Here is a 13,701-nt window from a genome sequence, read left to right on the forward strand (position 1 = left end):
GCATTTTAGTGGTTTTGGCTCTGAGCAGTTTTTTATGATAGATTTTTTTGGTATTTCTTATACAATATCTGAGCATTATGGTATGTTTATGTGTCTGGAGCAGTTTGTATGCCAATCAGATAGGCATGGAGATTGCTTCATCATGGGCTTGATAAGGTGGGCATGGTCCAATTTCTTTGGAGAGGAACTCTGGATTGTCTACACCCTTAGCCTCGGTGGGTGCGGGGAGATCCATCCCAATCTCCTGCGAGATGTATGTGGAGGATAAGTATGAGATCTTGAGGGCAATATGATCACTAGAAGGTGTCCTGATAGTATGTGCTGTCCTTTTCAATAGATGAGGTCAAAGAACCTGAATCTTCAACCAGTCAGGTGAAAGATCCCTGATAACCTCTTTCGTCTTACCCCCTGATTTCCTTTAGGGATTTGACTATCAGGTTTGTTTGTCCCTGCTAACCTAACTATACATTTTTTGCGGTTTTCTCTATACATTTTTCTGGTTTACCTTGTTTATTTTGTGGCACTTACTTTCAGTTTCCGCTGGTTCCTTCTGAAGATCACTGCAATAGATGAGTCTTCCTCTAAGTCTTCTGTTCTGAGTCACCTGCAACATTCGGCCCACTATGAAGTCCTCCTTGCCCATTCTGGCCAAGGAGAACCATGGGGGCTACATTCTGGGGAGGCCTGTATAGCCCACAACACCAGGGCAGTTGGGGGCTGGGCCACTGACATTGACCAGCAACCTGTGACATGTGGGTTTAATACTTAAGCTGGAAGTTTTCCCATCTTGTGACATATGGATTTATTGTTTCGAACCCTTCTTTTTGCACAATACCTGGTATATTGTAGCCTTTCCCTTTCAATGGTAAGGGGTGACTGTGGTACTGAAGTTCTTAAGTTCAAGGCAGTGACTGGTACTGCTGAGAGACTGACCTAAGGTCTTGGTGGCTATTTCAGACCTTGGGCCAAACTGGGTCGGGTCCAATGTCTGCAAGTCCCCTCTATATCTCGTCCTAGATGATCCATTATGATCCCCTATATAGCTGTTCCGTAGCTCTGTTTCGCTGGGCGGTAATTACTTGGGTCCCGTGAGAGGCCTTCAGGGAGGCCTGTGGTAACTTGGCACGAGGCTGAGTGCCTAGGCTGTTGCTGTACACCACTCTTTGAGGCTCGTATCCTTATGTGCAGCTATACACCATCGTAACCGCTAGCATTGTACCTTTTCCTCATTTAGCTTCCGTGTATTTTTGTGCTGACACCATCCGTTTTCGGCAGATGCTGTTTTAGTGCTGTGCATTTTTGAGATGTCTAGCAGGCTTTGAGGCTGGGGGGAGGCACTGAGCTTTGGGGGTGTCTTAGGGAATAGGTTTGTTGTGATGTGTTTCTGCTGATTAGCATGCAACAGTGGTTCAGTGTTCCCTTATGACTCAGTTAGGACTAATCTGGAGCATTATCTTTGATTCCACCTTTTATGATTGTCCTCCTGAATCCTCAAAGGTTTTTCTTTTAAAATTTATAGTTGATTTCTTTCATCCTGTGCCTTAGTTTATTTATGAGTTTTCGTGATTTTTTTTTTTTTGATCATGGGTGAGCTTCCCTTTTTTGATTTATCATTTTGTTAATCCTTTTATAGTTTTCATTGTGGATGTAATGGCCTGCATTTGGGTGTCCCCTTTGGTTAATTTGCCCTTTTGGGTTTTGCAATTCCTATTGCATTTTTTGGGATCCATTGAGGTTCCTATAGGTACTTGTAAGCATGGGTGGCATGTGCAGCTTGGGTTGTGGCTCAGGGCCTTGAAGGATACTTTCAGCAGCACACCAGCTTTGAAGTTTGCTTAGAGAGTAGTTTTCAAGTTGGTCTTTTGGTCTTTTGTTTGGGGGTGGGGTGATTTTGATGTGGATTGAGATTGATTTCAGGATCAGAATGAGTTTAATACTGGATATACTCTCCAGTGTGGAGCATTTTGTGATGATCTGCTGCATATTCTCTCCCTCTAATCTCTCTCCTCTCTGTTCCATCCATGGCATGGTGATGAACATTGATGGTGTTTGAACCCAGAACCATTGGGCTAGAAAGTTAGGGCTTGAGTAATGTTCCCAGGTAGTATTCTCTATCAATAGGATTGATGGTGTGGTGGATTTGAGATACATTATACCCTCCAGAGTGTCTTCAGGAGCTGTGTGGGGGGTTCCTGTTTGAGAGAGGTGTAGCCTGGCATGCCAAATTTGTGAGAGCAGTTTTGTGAGACAGATAGTTGAGAAGAAGCTAGAGATGAAGAAAGAGTCCAACTGGGGATTATTAGATTTGGAAAAAGCATATGACAAGGTCCCAAGAAAGCTGATTTGGAAGTCCTGCAGTGGTTCAAAGTCCCAGAAATATTGGTAGAGTTAGTGCAGGCTATGTACAAGGACCCAGTGACTCATGTATGAACAGTGTTTGGCCTCACAGACAGGATCCCAGTGGGAGTGGATGTGCACCAGGGTTCAGCTCTAAGCCCACATTAGCAAACAGGTCAGAGGGGACAGATCAACAAAGTTGCTGCGTGTAGATGATGTGGCATTACAGGCAGACTCTGAGCAAGAACTTCAACAAAGGATAAGGGAATGTAATGCAAACCTGAATGCACACGGGATGAAACTAAGTACAGATAAGAAAGTGGCAATGGCAGCAATATGTGAAGTTTAGAAGAAGCTGAGAATTTAGACAGAAGGCAAATAGTGGAACAGATTAAAATCTTCAAGTTTCTAGGAGGGGTGGTTGAGGACTAGGGAAGTCTGAATGAGGAGGTCAAAGCTAGAATTCGAGAGGCTACAGAAAAATGTCACAGAGTGTCAGGTGTAGTGCAACAGTCTGGATCAACAGTCTAATATTGACCAATGAACCTATGATGCATAGGCAGGACTAAGAACATCAGAAAAACTGATAGCTAAGAACAAGAGGGAACTTAAGAGTGAAAGAATACTCTCCACAGCTTGAACAAGCAAATCAGATATCTGGTAAAGTCCTCTAAATCTAGTTATGAAGCTAAATTAGCTTCCCTAGCTAAAGACAATCATAAGGCATTCTTTAGCTACATCCGAAATCTAAAAAGGAATTCCCAGCTATGTGCTGAATGCATAGTGAATGGTACCACTCACACTGACCACGAGGAAACTGCCAACCTGTTAGCTGACAGATTTGGTACAAACTTCACTGCCTGTCCCAACCAGCCATATCCCAAAGCATACCCGACACCTGTCCTCTCCCCAGTATCTCCAATGAGCAGGTCATATCCATGCTCTCCAAGGCCAAAAACATGTCCTCTACGGGATCAGATAACATAGTGGATCCACTTGGCACTCTCTTTAACCATAGCCTGAGCACTGGCTTTGTTCCAGCAGAGTGGAGAACAACAACTGTAATTCCCTTGCACAAAGGGGGTCCATTAACTGACCCTGGTAACTATAGACCCACAGCCTAACCACCCTTATCAACAAGGACACAGGCAATCTTCAACCTCTCAACCCCACCCAGTTTGGCTTTTTTAGGGGTAGATCATGCTTACTAAACCTGGTTGACTTCTTCAAGAATGTCACCAAAGTCCTGCAAGAAAGCAAAGCACTACATACTGTCTATCTTCACTTAGCCAAGACTTTCAACACAATCCCTCACTCAGGTATCATTGAAACACCCTCCTACCTGCAGATTAACCTATATGTCACTAGATGGATAACCAACTGGCTCACCAACCAAACCTATACTGTCAAAGTTGGGGATTCCAGCTAGAACAGTTACTAGTGGAATACCACAAGGTTCTGTGCTGGGCTGTCTACTGTTTGGGATCTATTTCTCAGAAGTCCAGGTGAAAGTAGATGACCTGTGGCTTACCAAGTTCACAGATGACTGCAAATTGGGAGCAATTATTGAGTTCCCCTAAATATATTAGCATATTACAAGAGGGATTAACTAAGACAAATGATTAGTGCCAAGGCCATGGTCTAAAACTAAATGCAGGAAAGTGCATCATTGTCCCTTTTGGCAAACAGGTAGCTCTTGCAAATTACATTATAGGCAGCTCAAATCTTGTGGTGCATGACTTGGGAAAACAAGTTGATAGCAGGCTAAGCTTCAATCACCATGTGTCCGCAGTGGTAAGGAAAACATTTACATTGTAAATAAGTAAGGCCATTGCATCCAAGATCAAGGATGTTTTAACTCCTCTGTACTCCACCCTCATCAGACCACTTATAGAGTACAATGCTCTCTTTTGCATGTGCCATACCAGACACCTGCAGCAGTTGGAAAGACCACAGAGATTCCTTACCAACAGAATTTAGGGACTGTAGTCTCTGACCCTTCCTAATGAAAATGCTGCACATCTGCAAATCAAATGGGACAAGAGTCACTAACTACAGAGATGTCAACCTAGCCTGTGACTTAAACGAAACATGCTGGAGAGACAAATATGTCTACCAGAGACTGCTGCTACTCTGGAATAAACTCCCAATTCACATTAAGCAGAGCTTCTCAATGACCCTATTTAAGCTCAACCTGGACAACTGGATGGGAGAGCATAAATTCACCCCTGGGGTGGCATCTATGTACCTCATGGATAGGGACAGCTGGTGCTGATCATAGATTCACTCTGCAAACAATCAAACCATCTAATGATGGTCAAGTAAGGAACCATCTACCAATGGTCAATTAGGGAACACAGGTATTACATGGCTAGGCTTGTAAATGCCCTAGGGCCATTAGCCTAGTAACCTCCCATGAACATATGAACATTTGTATCCTTTATTCAGGGAAAGCAAGGCCTTCCTGGGGGGGGTAAAATAAAGTTTCTTTCAATGGCTTGCCCATTATGTTGCTTTTTTATGGCAAATTCATAAATAAATAGCCACTGACTGGCACAGTCACAATAAACTTTACTAGATCTGGTGCTGTCTTTACTGCATGTTTTAAAAGCATATTAGAGCAAGATATACATGACCTTGTGATCTGAGGTTCCATCTACATCATTCACAAAAGACTGTATATTAAATGCACAAGTCAGGGGTAGGTAGATTTTTATAGGGTAATTCTGCAGTGGATCTTGTCCTAGCTGTCCAACTTACTAGATAATGAAACAGTACTTCTTGGAATTTGGCTTTCTTTTTGCATACATAAATGCATGCATATTAGTGTCAAAAGATGGAGACAAAAGTGTGTATGTAGTCTGCCTGCTGTCTGTATCTAGAGCAGCTGCAGTCCTTCTCTTGTTCTTCATTCCCCCATGTGTTCCATGCCTTACTGAAGGCCACTGTCCAGCTGCCTGTTACCATTCTTGTCAGCCATACATTCAACATATGATGAATCCTCTCAGTGAAATAATACTTTCCTTAAGTTTAACAGTATTCTGCATACCTTATAGAAGGTAGCCTATCACCTCACCCACACCCGGAAGACTCCTCCCCAAATAGTAACACAGTTTTGTGAGTTATTCAGCACAAAAGCAAATCTTTGAGAGAGAGTTTGTGCAATATTATGGATACACCCCAATGCTGCCTTTATTTAGAGCTTTTTTTTCACAATTTACCTGGTCTAACTTTTATTATATAATTAATTAATGTTTCATTCATAGTGTTACATTTATTATTTGACAGACTTCAAAATGCTGGATTATATGAGTAGCGTTGCACTAGATGAACTGGAGAGATGCTTAAGAAATGTTGGTTTTATAAGGGTGAGATGTCAAGCAATATCAGAGCATTATAGAAAAAAGTACAACTTTATTGTTTTATGTACTGATTGATTAAGTGACTGACTTTTAAAAATTATATTATATTTGTAGTTGCATTTGTTAAACGGGATAACACACTGATCTGCATGGACCTTTCTCAAACCACAACATGGAGTCTTGCATGGTTAAGTGACTTTGTCAGAATCAAACAGTAGGTAACTGATGCAGAGATAATCAAACCCTGGATTACAGGAAGGAAATCATTAACAACTTAAAGTCTTAATTACCTGCACTAACTGCAAACAAGCCATCTGCTGCTGGAGAAGTCAAGCCAGATTATCATGAATGATATTAGTGACTAGCGGCCCATCTGTTATACATAACTAGCAAGAGTCCCTTCCTCAAAGGTACTGTTATGCTAATCACTTCACACAACCATTTTTAACTTTTCATAAAAAAAAAAACAGCTCTTGCATCCTATATCCTTTTACATTGCAATTAATCACTTCACACAATTGTTATATTTTATCCAAAAAAGCAATATCTCTTGAATCCTAGATCCTCATATATTGCAAAAGCTAGCTATGTTATCAATAATGTCAAATATAAATTTCTCTCCAGTGAAGGGACACAGCCAAATGACCTTAAGGACCAACATATTTGTAAGTGTCTATTTTTCAGTATTACAAAATGGTTGTGCAGCAGCTATGTAAACTGTTCCAAATAGTTTAAAAGTTATTTCACACATGTATTCACTGTAGATGGAATGTTTGCTGTCCTTAATGGTAAAATTAATCTTATAATATAGTCTTAGCTTTTCTGGTACAGAGTATGGGAGGTGTTGAAATTTGCAGCCTGTCTGTAAATCATTAAATGGCACAGAATTTAGAATGCATATAATGAAGCACTTTTACTGGTTTTGGTAGTTTTGTCAGTGTGGGAATTTCTGTAAAATAAACAAAAGTGATTGGCGTCACAAATGGGATTATTTAGAGGGTGTGTCTCAATTTTTTCACTACATGTTTTCACATTTGACCTGAAATGCTGCCTATATAACTCCCTCTGAAGTCAAGAAGAGTAGCTTTTCACTTTTGCCATATCCTGCATCTGTCCTAGAGATGAAGTATACCATTTTGTTACTGCTTAATCTGTGGGGACCAGCTACAGGTATGTATTACTGTTTCATCTAAGGAATACTGGGAGATTCATATGGTAAAATGCAAATGAGGGATGAACAGAATGCTGTTATTACATAATTTAGTTAAAAAAGGTAGTAACTTGAAATATGCAACATCCTGGTACTTGATATTAAATTCACTCCAATGGAGCTCAGGAGGTTTGTACTTTTAACTTCCAATGGTCAGAGCCTAAGCCTTTGACAGAATAAAATTATGTCCTCAGATTTCAAACAAATGTTCATATGTCTGGAACCATAGGGGTTATGAGAGAAGTATAAATGGCAAATTCTTCAGCGCAAACTATTTTTATAGTGGTAGCATTCTTTAGGTTCTAGATCTTAAACCAAATTTTATAAGTCACAGTAAACACAGTAACTTTTACATTTGTAATATTTTAGACAGCTTACAATATCTGAGCAGCCACTCAAGTTACACACATACTGTCAGCAGCATTTTATTCATCTAGGTGAGAGCTTCTGTATGAGAGTAAGGAGTTCTGTCTGTGTTACTCGATTGTTGAGATATTAAGAAAAATGTGAAAACTATATAAATTAATATATTAATAACAGTTAATATCTCTTTACCTCAACTAAACAGAGGTCAAATATTAATGCAGGTGAGTTTGCAATTGTAAGCTTTAAGATGAAATCTTTTAAAACCTTATACATAGCATGGTTTTGGAATTACTGATGCAAATATAAAGAAGCAATATTTGATGCCTAGAAGCGTCAGTAGGAGTTAACTGTGGATACACCTGGAGGCGTCACTAGGATGTAACGAGTTAAACATTTTTGACAGAAGTATAGCTACATCAGGTTATATGCCTAAAATAAAATTTAGCATTGTATTTTATTATGGAAAATTCAGAACTGACAGAGGTTACAGTGTACATAACACCTCTACCATCTTTCAACACTGTAGTTCAGTTTCTCTAATAATTGCACCACTGCTTACCCTGCCAGCTTCTACAGGTTTTTACTTACTTTACACGTTCATTTAAAAATGTGAATGACATCAAAGTGCTAGTGTGTTGCTTTTTAGAAGACAGCTTATACTTTGCTACTGCCATTGGATAAGAATAAGGGGGAAATTGTTGTAATGTTATCTGTAAGTGCACAGTGCTTTGTGAATAAAATGCACTTCAGTACTGTTTGTTTTGTCTCTGTAAACTTTGTAGAATAATATACAATTGTCTCTTTAGTGAACCACTAACAGATACGGGTCCCAGAACACTGTTAATCATTTTATAATAAGGTGAACTGCCTTTGTTAAAGCAGACACTTAAACAAGTATCTCGCGTTATTATCTTTCCATTCAGTTGTAGTATTTGCTAATATGCGTCACCTTCCCAAAGCTGCAAAATGCTGAACACCAGAATAACATAGTGCAATACACTTACAGCACAGATAGCAGAAAAAAGAATATATATATATATATATATATATATATATATATATATATATATATACATATATATATATATATATATATATATATATATATATATATATATAGGCATAATGAATACCTGCTAGAAAACAAATAATGGATTATAGCTCTATTTTCTTGCTACATATTTTCAAGTATTGACAAGGCTGTCCTTGTGCCATTGAAACTACTTAATTTTGTTTTTTTTTTCTCCCCTAGTTTGTTTGAGAAGTAGGACATTCACCTCCCGAAGATATTGCCCCATATGTTGCTGTACCTGCAGAGGGCATAAGTATTTACTAAACTAATCTGGGGCTCCACACACCCAGAAATGAGAGCACTGAAAGCCACTCCACCCCTCTCATCCAAAACAAACCTTCTGGTAACCTGTTTCTAAACTAGTGTTGTCAGCTTTCTAACAACAATGCTAACACGCCTTAATGTTTATCTTTTCCTTTCACTTTAAGCACCGTACGCTTCATTAATGGTCAGACAGAAGTTAAGTACTGTCCTCAGAAAAAATACACTTTCATGTGTTCCACATGAACTTGGCTTTCACATTTTTGTACATGATAACTGCTAACAGATAAAGTTTAGACAAAGGTTATGTAATTATTTAAAACTAGAACTCTTTCTCAAGCACAAAGATCAAAGTTATGTTTCATTGTTCAAGCTCAGAACTAGATTATAATGCAGATATATGTTTGAAGTAATACAGCTAGATTAGATCATGCATTATGCAGCCATATCATGCAGCTGTGCAGGGCAAACTGGTCTAAGTACACATCACTGATATTAATTAAGTCAGCTGCAGTCAGGATAAGACTGGTTACAAGTGAATTAGTTATAATCTCGGACTGCCTGAAATGAGCAACTAGACCAAGGGATTTATAATCTGATTAAATATTGTACTTCAACTGCACAAACACGTTCTACTTGTAATTTACAGTTTTTTATACTGAATGGAATAGCTTGTTTGAATTTAAAATGAAAAGGACATGCAGAGTTAAAAGATGGATAATATGAACAATTCAAGTATTCAGGTGTCTGTCATAACAGGGCACAGGCATAATCTATCCAACACGCAAAGCTGGAAATGTTATTTTTTTAGCAATAATGGTGAATAAATAAATCCACATCCCTCCACCCCCCCCCCCACAAATGTAACCACCATGAAAAACTTCTCCAAAGCTAACTTTGGGCTCCTAAAACATTCAGGTGTCTAACTTCACAGCACCCATGCAAATGGAGAATAGTTGCATGACTGCTGAATCATACGCCAGTGCACTGTACAAACACGTACACAAATGCATGAATCTCACCATACCCAATAGAACCAAGACGCTTTCCCTCCACCCCCCCCCCCCACAAATGTAACCACCATGAAAAACTTCTCCAAAGCTAACTTTGGGCTCCTAAAAACAGACGTGGCTAACTTCACAGCACCCATGCAAATGGAGAATAGTTGCATGACTGCTGAATCATACGCCAGTGCACTGTACAAACACATACACAAATGCATGAATCTCACCATACCCAATAGAACCAAGACGCTCTCCTCAAAAAAAAAAAAGGAAGCCAATCTGGTGGTCCCCTGCCATAAACAAACTCTGCAACAGAAGGAGGAAACTGATGCAGAATAAGGTGAAGTCTCAAGACTGGAAAAATTCCCTTATCAGCCTCAACAAAAGGTTGAGATCCCTCATCAAATCCTCTAAAGCTAGCTATGAAAACAGAATTGCAGAAGATAGTAAAGACAACCATAAGGCCTTCTATAGTTATGAAAAGAATCTCCACGGCAATACCCAGATTTGCTCTGAGCTACTACACAATGGTACCTCCTATACCAAGCCAACAGATATTGCCAATATACTGGCTGACAGATTCAGTGCCAACTTTACCCCCCCCAAAGGACCAATCACAATACCAGTAGATTGCCAGGCACCCAGTATTACTGCTGCACAGGTTAAAACAGCACTGTCCAAGTTCAAGAATACAGCTTCTATGGGACCTGTCAATATCCCCGGCTTTGATCTACATGAACTACAGAGTGAACTGGCACCTCACCTGTGTATCCTGTTCAATCACAGCCTCACCTCAGGCTTTGTCCCAACTGAATGGCGCACTGCTACAGTCATCCCTCTCCACAAGGGAAGAGCGACTACAGATGCCAGGAACTATCTCCCCATTAGCCTGATGAGTCTGATATACAAAGCTATGGATTGCATCATCATGTACCTAATAAACAAGGATATAGGGAATCTCCAAACTCTGGATCTTACACAGTTTGGTTTTGTGAAGGGTAGATCATGCCTGCTGAACTTGGTCGACTTCTTTGAGTCAGTCACCAGAGCTGTGGATGAAGGCAAGGTGGTACATAAGCTAGGCATCAACCCCTATATCACTTGGTGGGTTTCAAACTGGCTCACAGATAGAACCCACAGTGTGAAAGTAGCTGACTCCAAGTCAGACTGCCGACCAGTCATGAGTGGAGTCCCGCAGGGTTCGGTCCTGGGTCTTCTCCTGTTTGGAATCACACAAAGGGACTCTGGTTGACAAAGTTCACAGATGATTGCAAGTTGGGAGCTATTATTAACTCCACAAGTGATGTTGACATCCTACAGAAAGGCCTCAATGAGACCAATGACTGGTGCCAAAGCCATGGCCTTAAGCTCAATGCCAAAAAATGTGTCATCACCCCCCTTGGGAAAAACCCGGTTCTCTTGAATTGCCACATCGATGGTAGTCCACTGAACACAGAAGGCATTATAAGAGCACTAGGAACACAAGTTGATGGCAACCTCTATTTTGAACACCACATTGCCACTGTGGTCAGAAAGTCCTTCTATGTGGCACATCTCATTACTAAGGGTTTTGCATCCAGGAAGAAAGAGGTCATTGTCTCCCCCTACTCTTCCCTCATTAGGCCAGTCATCGAGTACACTGCCCCATTTGGCATGTACCTCACTAGACACCTACAGCAACTGGAGAGGCCACAAAAGTACCTCACAAAGAGGATCATAGGCCTTAAACATTTTTCCTATATGGACAGACTCAAAAAACTCCAACTATTCTCTGTCTCATATCGCCTACTTAGAGACGATCTCTGCTTGACTTAGAAAGCCATGTCTGACCCAGCTCTGTTAGAAACGCTACATCTAAAGAAATCCCAATTCCTCCTCATCACATGATCCAGAGACCTCAACCTCATTACTACAATCAACAGAGCATGCTGGAAAGACAGGTTCATAACCCAGAGACTGCCCATGCTATGGAATAGACTTCCCATACATGTCAAGCAGAGCACCTCACTGGCCCTCTTCAAGAGGAATCTTGATGAGTGAATGGGAAATAGAAAATTAATCTCAGGGATCACTCCAGTGGCTCTACTTGACACAGGCACTAGGAACTAAGGTCGGGTGGCATGATGCCAGGGTAATCCTATGGGTTAGGCTTGTAAAGGCTCTAGGGCCATTAGCCTATTACATACCTATGAACCTATAAATCTGCAGAAAACTTACCAAAGGGGAACAGTGTAGCACATCATTCAGATAAGTGCCATACTGCCCCCTAGAGGTTGGTGAACACAAAATGCTTGGTAGAACTTAATTGCCCTTACTCAGTTGGAGGATTTATCTCCCACTGAAGTGCACTGCAGTCCATCCAGGAGGTAAAGCCTAGTGTTTCATGCCATAGAGTCTGATAGCATCTAACAGAAATAACCACATATTTTGTTTGTGCCACAGGGAGTCAAGTCTCAAATAACACTTTTTTTATAATACAGCTCTCCCATCAAATAGTTATTCATTAAAGCCCACATGTTTCTGTTCATAAAAAAAAAAAGTTGTATCCCGTATGTCAGTTAGCTTCCTTTATTGCTATTTCTTGATGCTGCATTTACAGTGGTAGCAGCTACACAGTATATGAATGCATCAATACATTCAGGGCATGTCAATATGTAGTGTATTTCTATTCAGTCTCCAACAACTTTTCATTAGCACAGTGAAATGGAAACTAAATTTATATTTTACAGTGGCCTTACTTTAAATGGTACGACAGTTTTAATAATACTATTATATAATAGTAATGCAACATAGCAGTGTCGTGGTTAATTTTTATTTTCAACCATATTTGGGAGCATGTGGTTTGGTCTGTTAAGTGGTGCCCTCTTGTGTGAACAAGGTTTCCTGACATGGGTGAAGTATGAATTACTCACTCTCTGCCATGGTGTAATTATGCAATATATCACACTCATGTATGAAACAGCGGGGTTACCCACATCTGACATGTTCTGAACATGAAAGTGAGTTATAAGTGACCAAACTAAGTGAGCCATAACTAAACCTATATTACCCACACAAATGCATGATATATTGCTATTATAAAATGGCATCTCATATTTTTCAAATAATCCATCCATCCACAACCGTTTCCCATTTTTGCATATCATTGTGTTAAAGATCATATGCAAAATATTTTAAACAAGAAAAATACAAGTTATGGTGTCCAAGCAACCATACGCACAGTTTTTGGTCCCTATTATGTATTGTGCACATAGAGTTCTGCAAATTGTAATAAAAAAATCAGGTTCAGTGTGGTTGCACTTACTTCCTGTGATGGTCATGCTGATGAAGTGTCCTGACATCATTATGTGGATGCTTGTACTCCCTGTAATATTGTTAGGGCCTAGAAGTTGCCACAGATTCACAATTTTGTTTTAATTATAACTGTGGAAAATGTGCACATCTGCTGTATACAGTACAGCAACAATAAATGGTCAGGGGATGAGAGTTAGAGAACATGGACATATACCCTGCTGTACTGCGCTGCAGCATCAGTACTTATGGGTGACAGTTCGAATGCAGCCATGGACAACTGGGGATACTTTGGTAAGAATGACAAATGATTATCCTTTTATCTCACACATAACTTAAACCATTGTTTTGTTTTTACTATATGAAATTTCTATGGGGTTTAGACTCTCCTGTTAAAATTTCATTCCCCCTTCAATTCATTTCCATCATGTTGTAAACTGCTGTGCAGACATTCATTGTGTTTACACAGCAGGTGTGTCTCAGTAAATCTGTACAATATTTTTTTTCTTGTAATATTTAGCTTTCAAATGCAACAGTAGCAGTGTTGCACAACTGCAAAAAAGAAGATGGTTACGCCCAAGTCTGTGCAAAGGTCCAGCACAGCACACAATTTAAAGAACTTAATTTCTGTTCCATCGCTTCTCATGAACAGCAGGGCTCTGGGACACATTAGGGATATACTGTGCACACATATTCTTGTGTACATGATGATGACTGCACAGTACATTTGTAGTGATGCATTTGCTACCTCTCAATTTTTTTATTAGACAGACCTCATGCATCAGTCGCTTACGTGAG

The 13,701-nt window shown here is 40.0% G+C and overlaps 1 protein-coding gene across 1 annotated transcript in view; it reads left to right on the forward strand.

Annotated features, from left to right (window-relative positions):
- Positions 1 to 6,754: 6,754 nt before the first annotated feature.
- The window catches only part of LOC122808086 (fish-egg lectin-like), a 108,608-nt gene continuing 101,661 nt past the window's right edge, over positions 6,755 to 13,701 (forward strand). Inside the window, exon 1 of the mRNA XM_044079061.1 lies at positions 6,755 to 6,869. Coding sequence (XP_043934996.1) covers positions 6,821 to 6,869 — 49 coding nt within the window. The 5' untranslated portion in view covers positions 6,755 to 6,820. The remainder of the gene's footprint in view (positions 6,870 to 13,701) is intronic.

Source organism: Protopterus annectens, chromosome 8.part0 (genome assembly GCF_019279795.1).
Source record: "Protopterus annectens isolate FY-2018-M chromosome 8.part0, PAN1.0, whole genome shotgun sequence".
Taxonomy (NCBI): Eukaryota; Metazoa; Chordata; order Ceratodontiformes; family Protopteridae; genus Protopterus; species Protopterus annectens.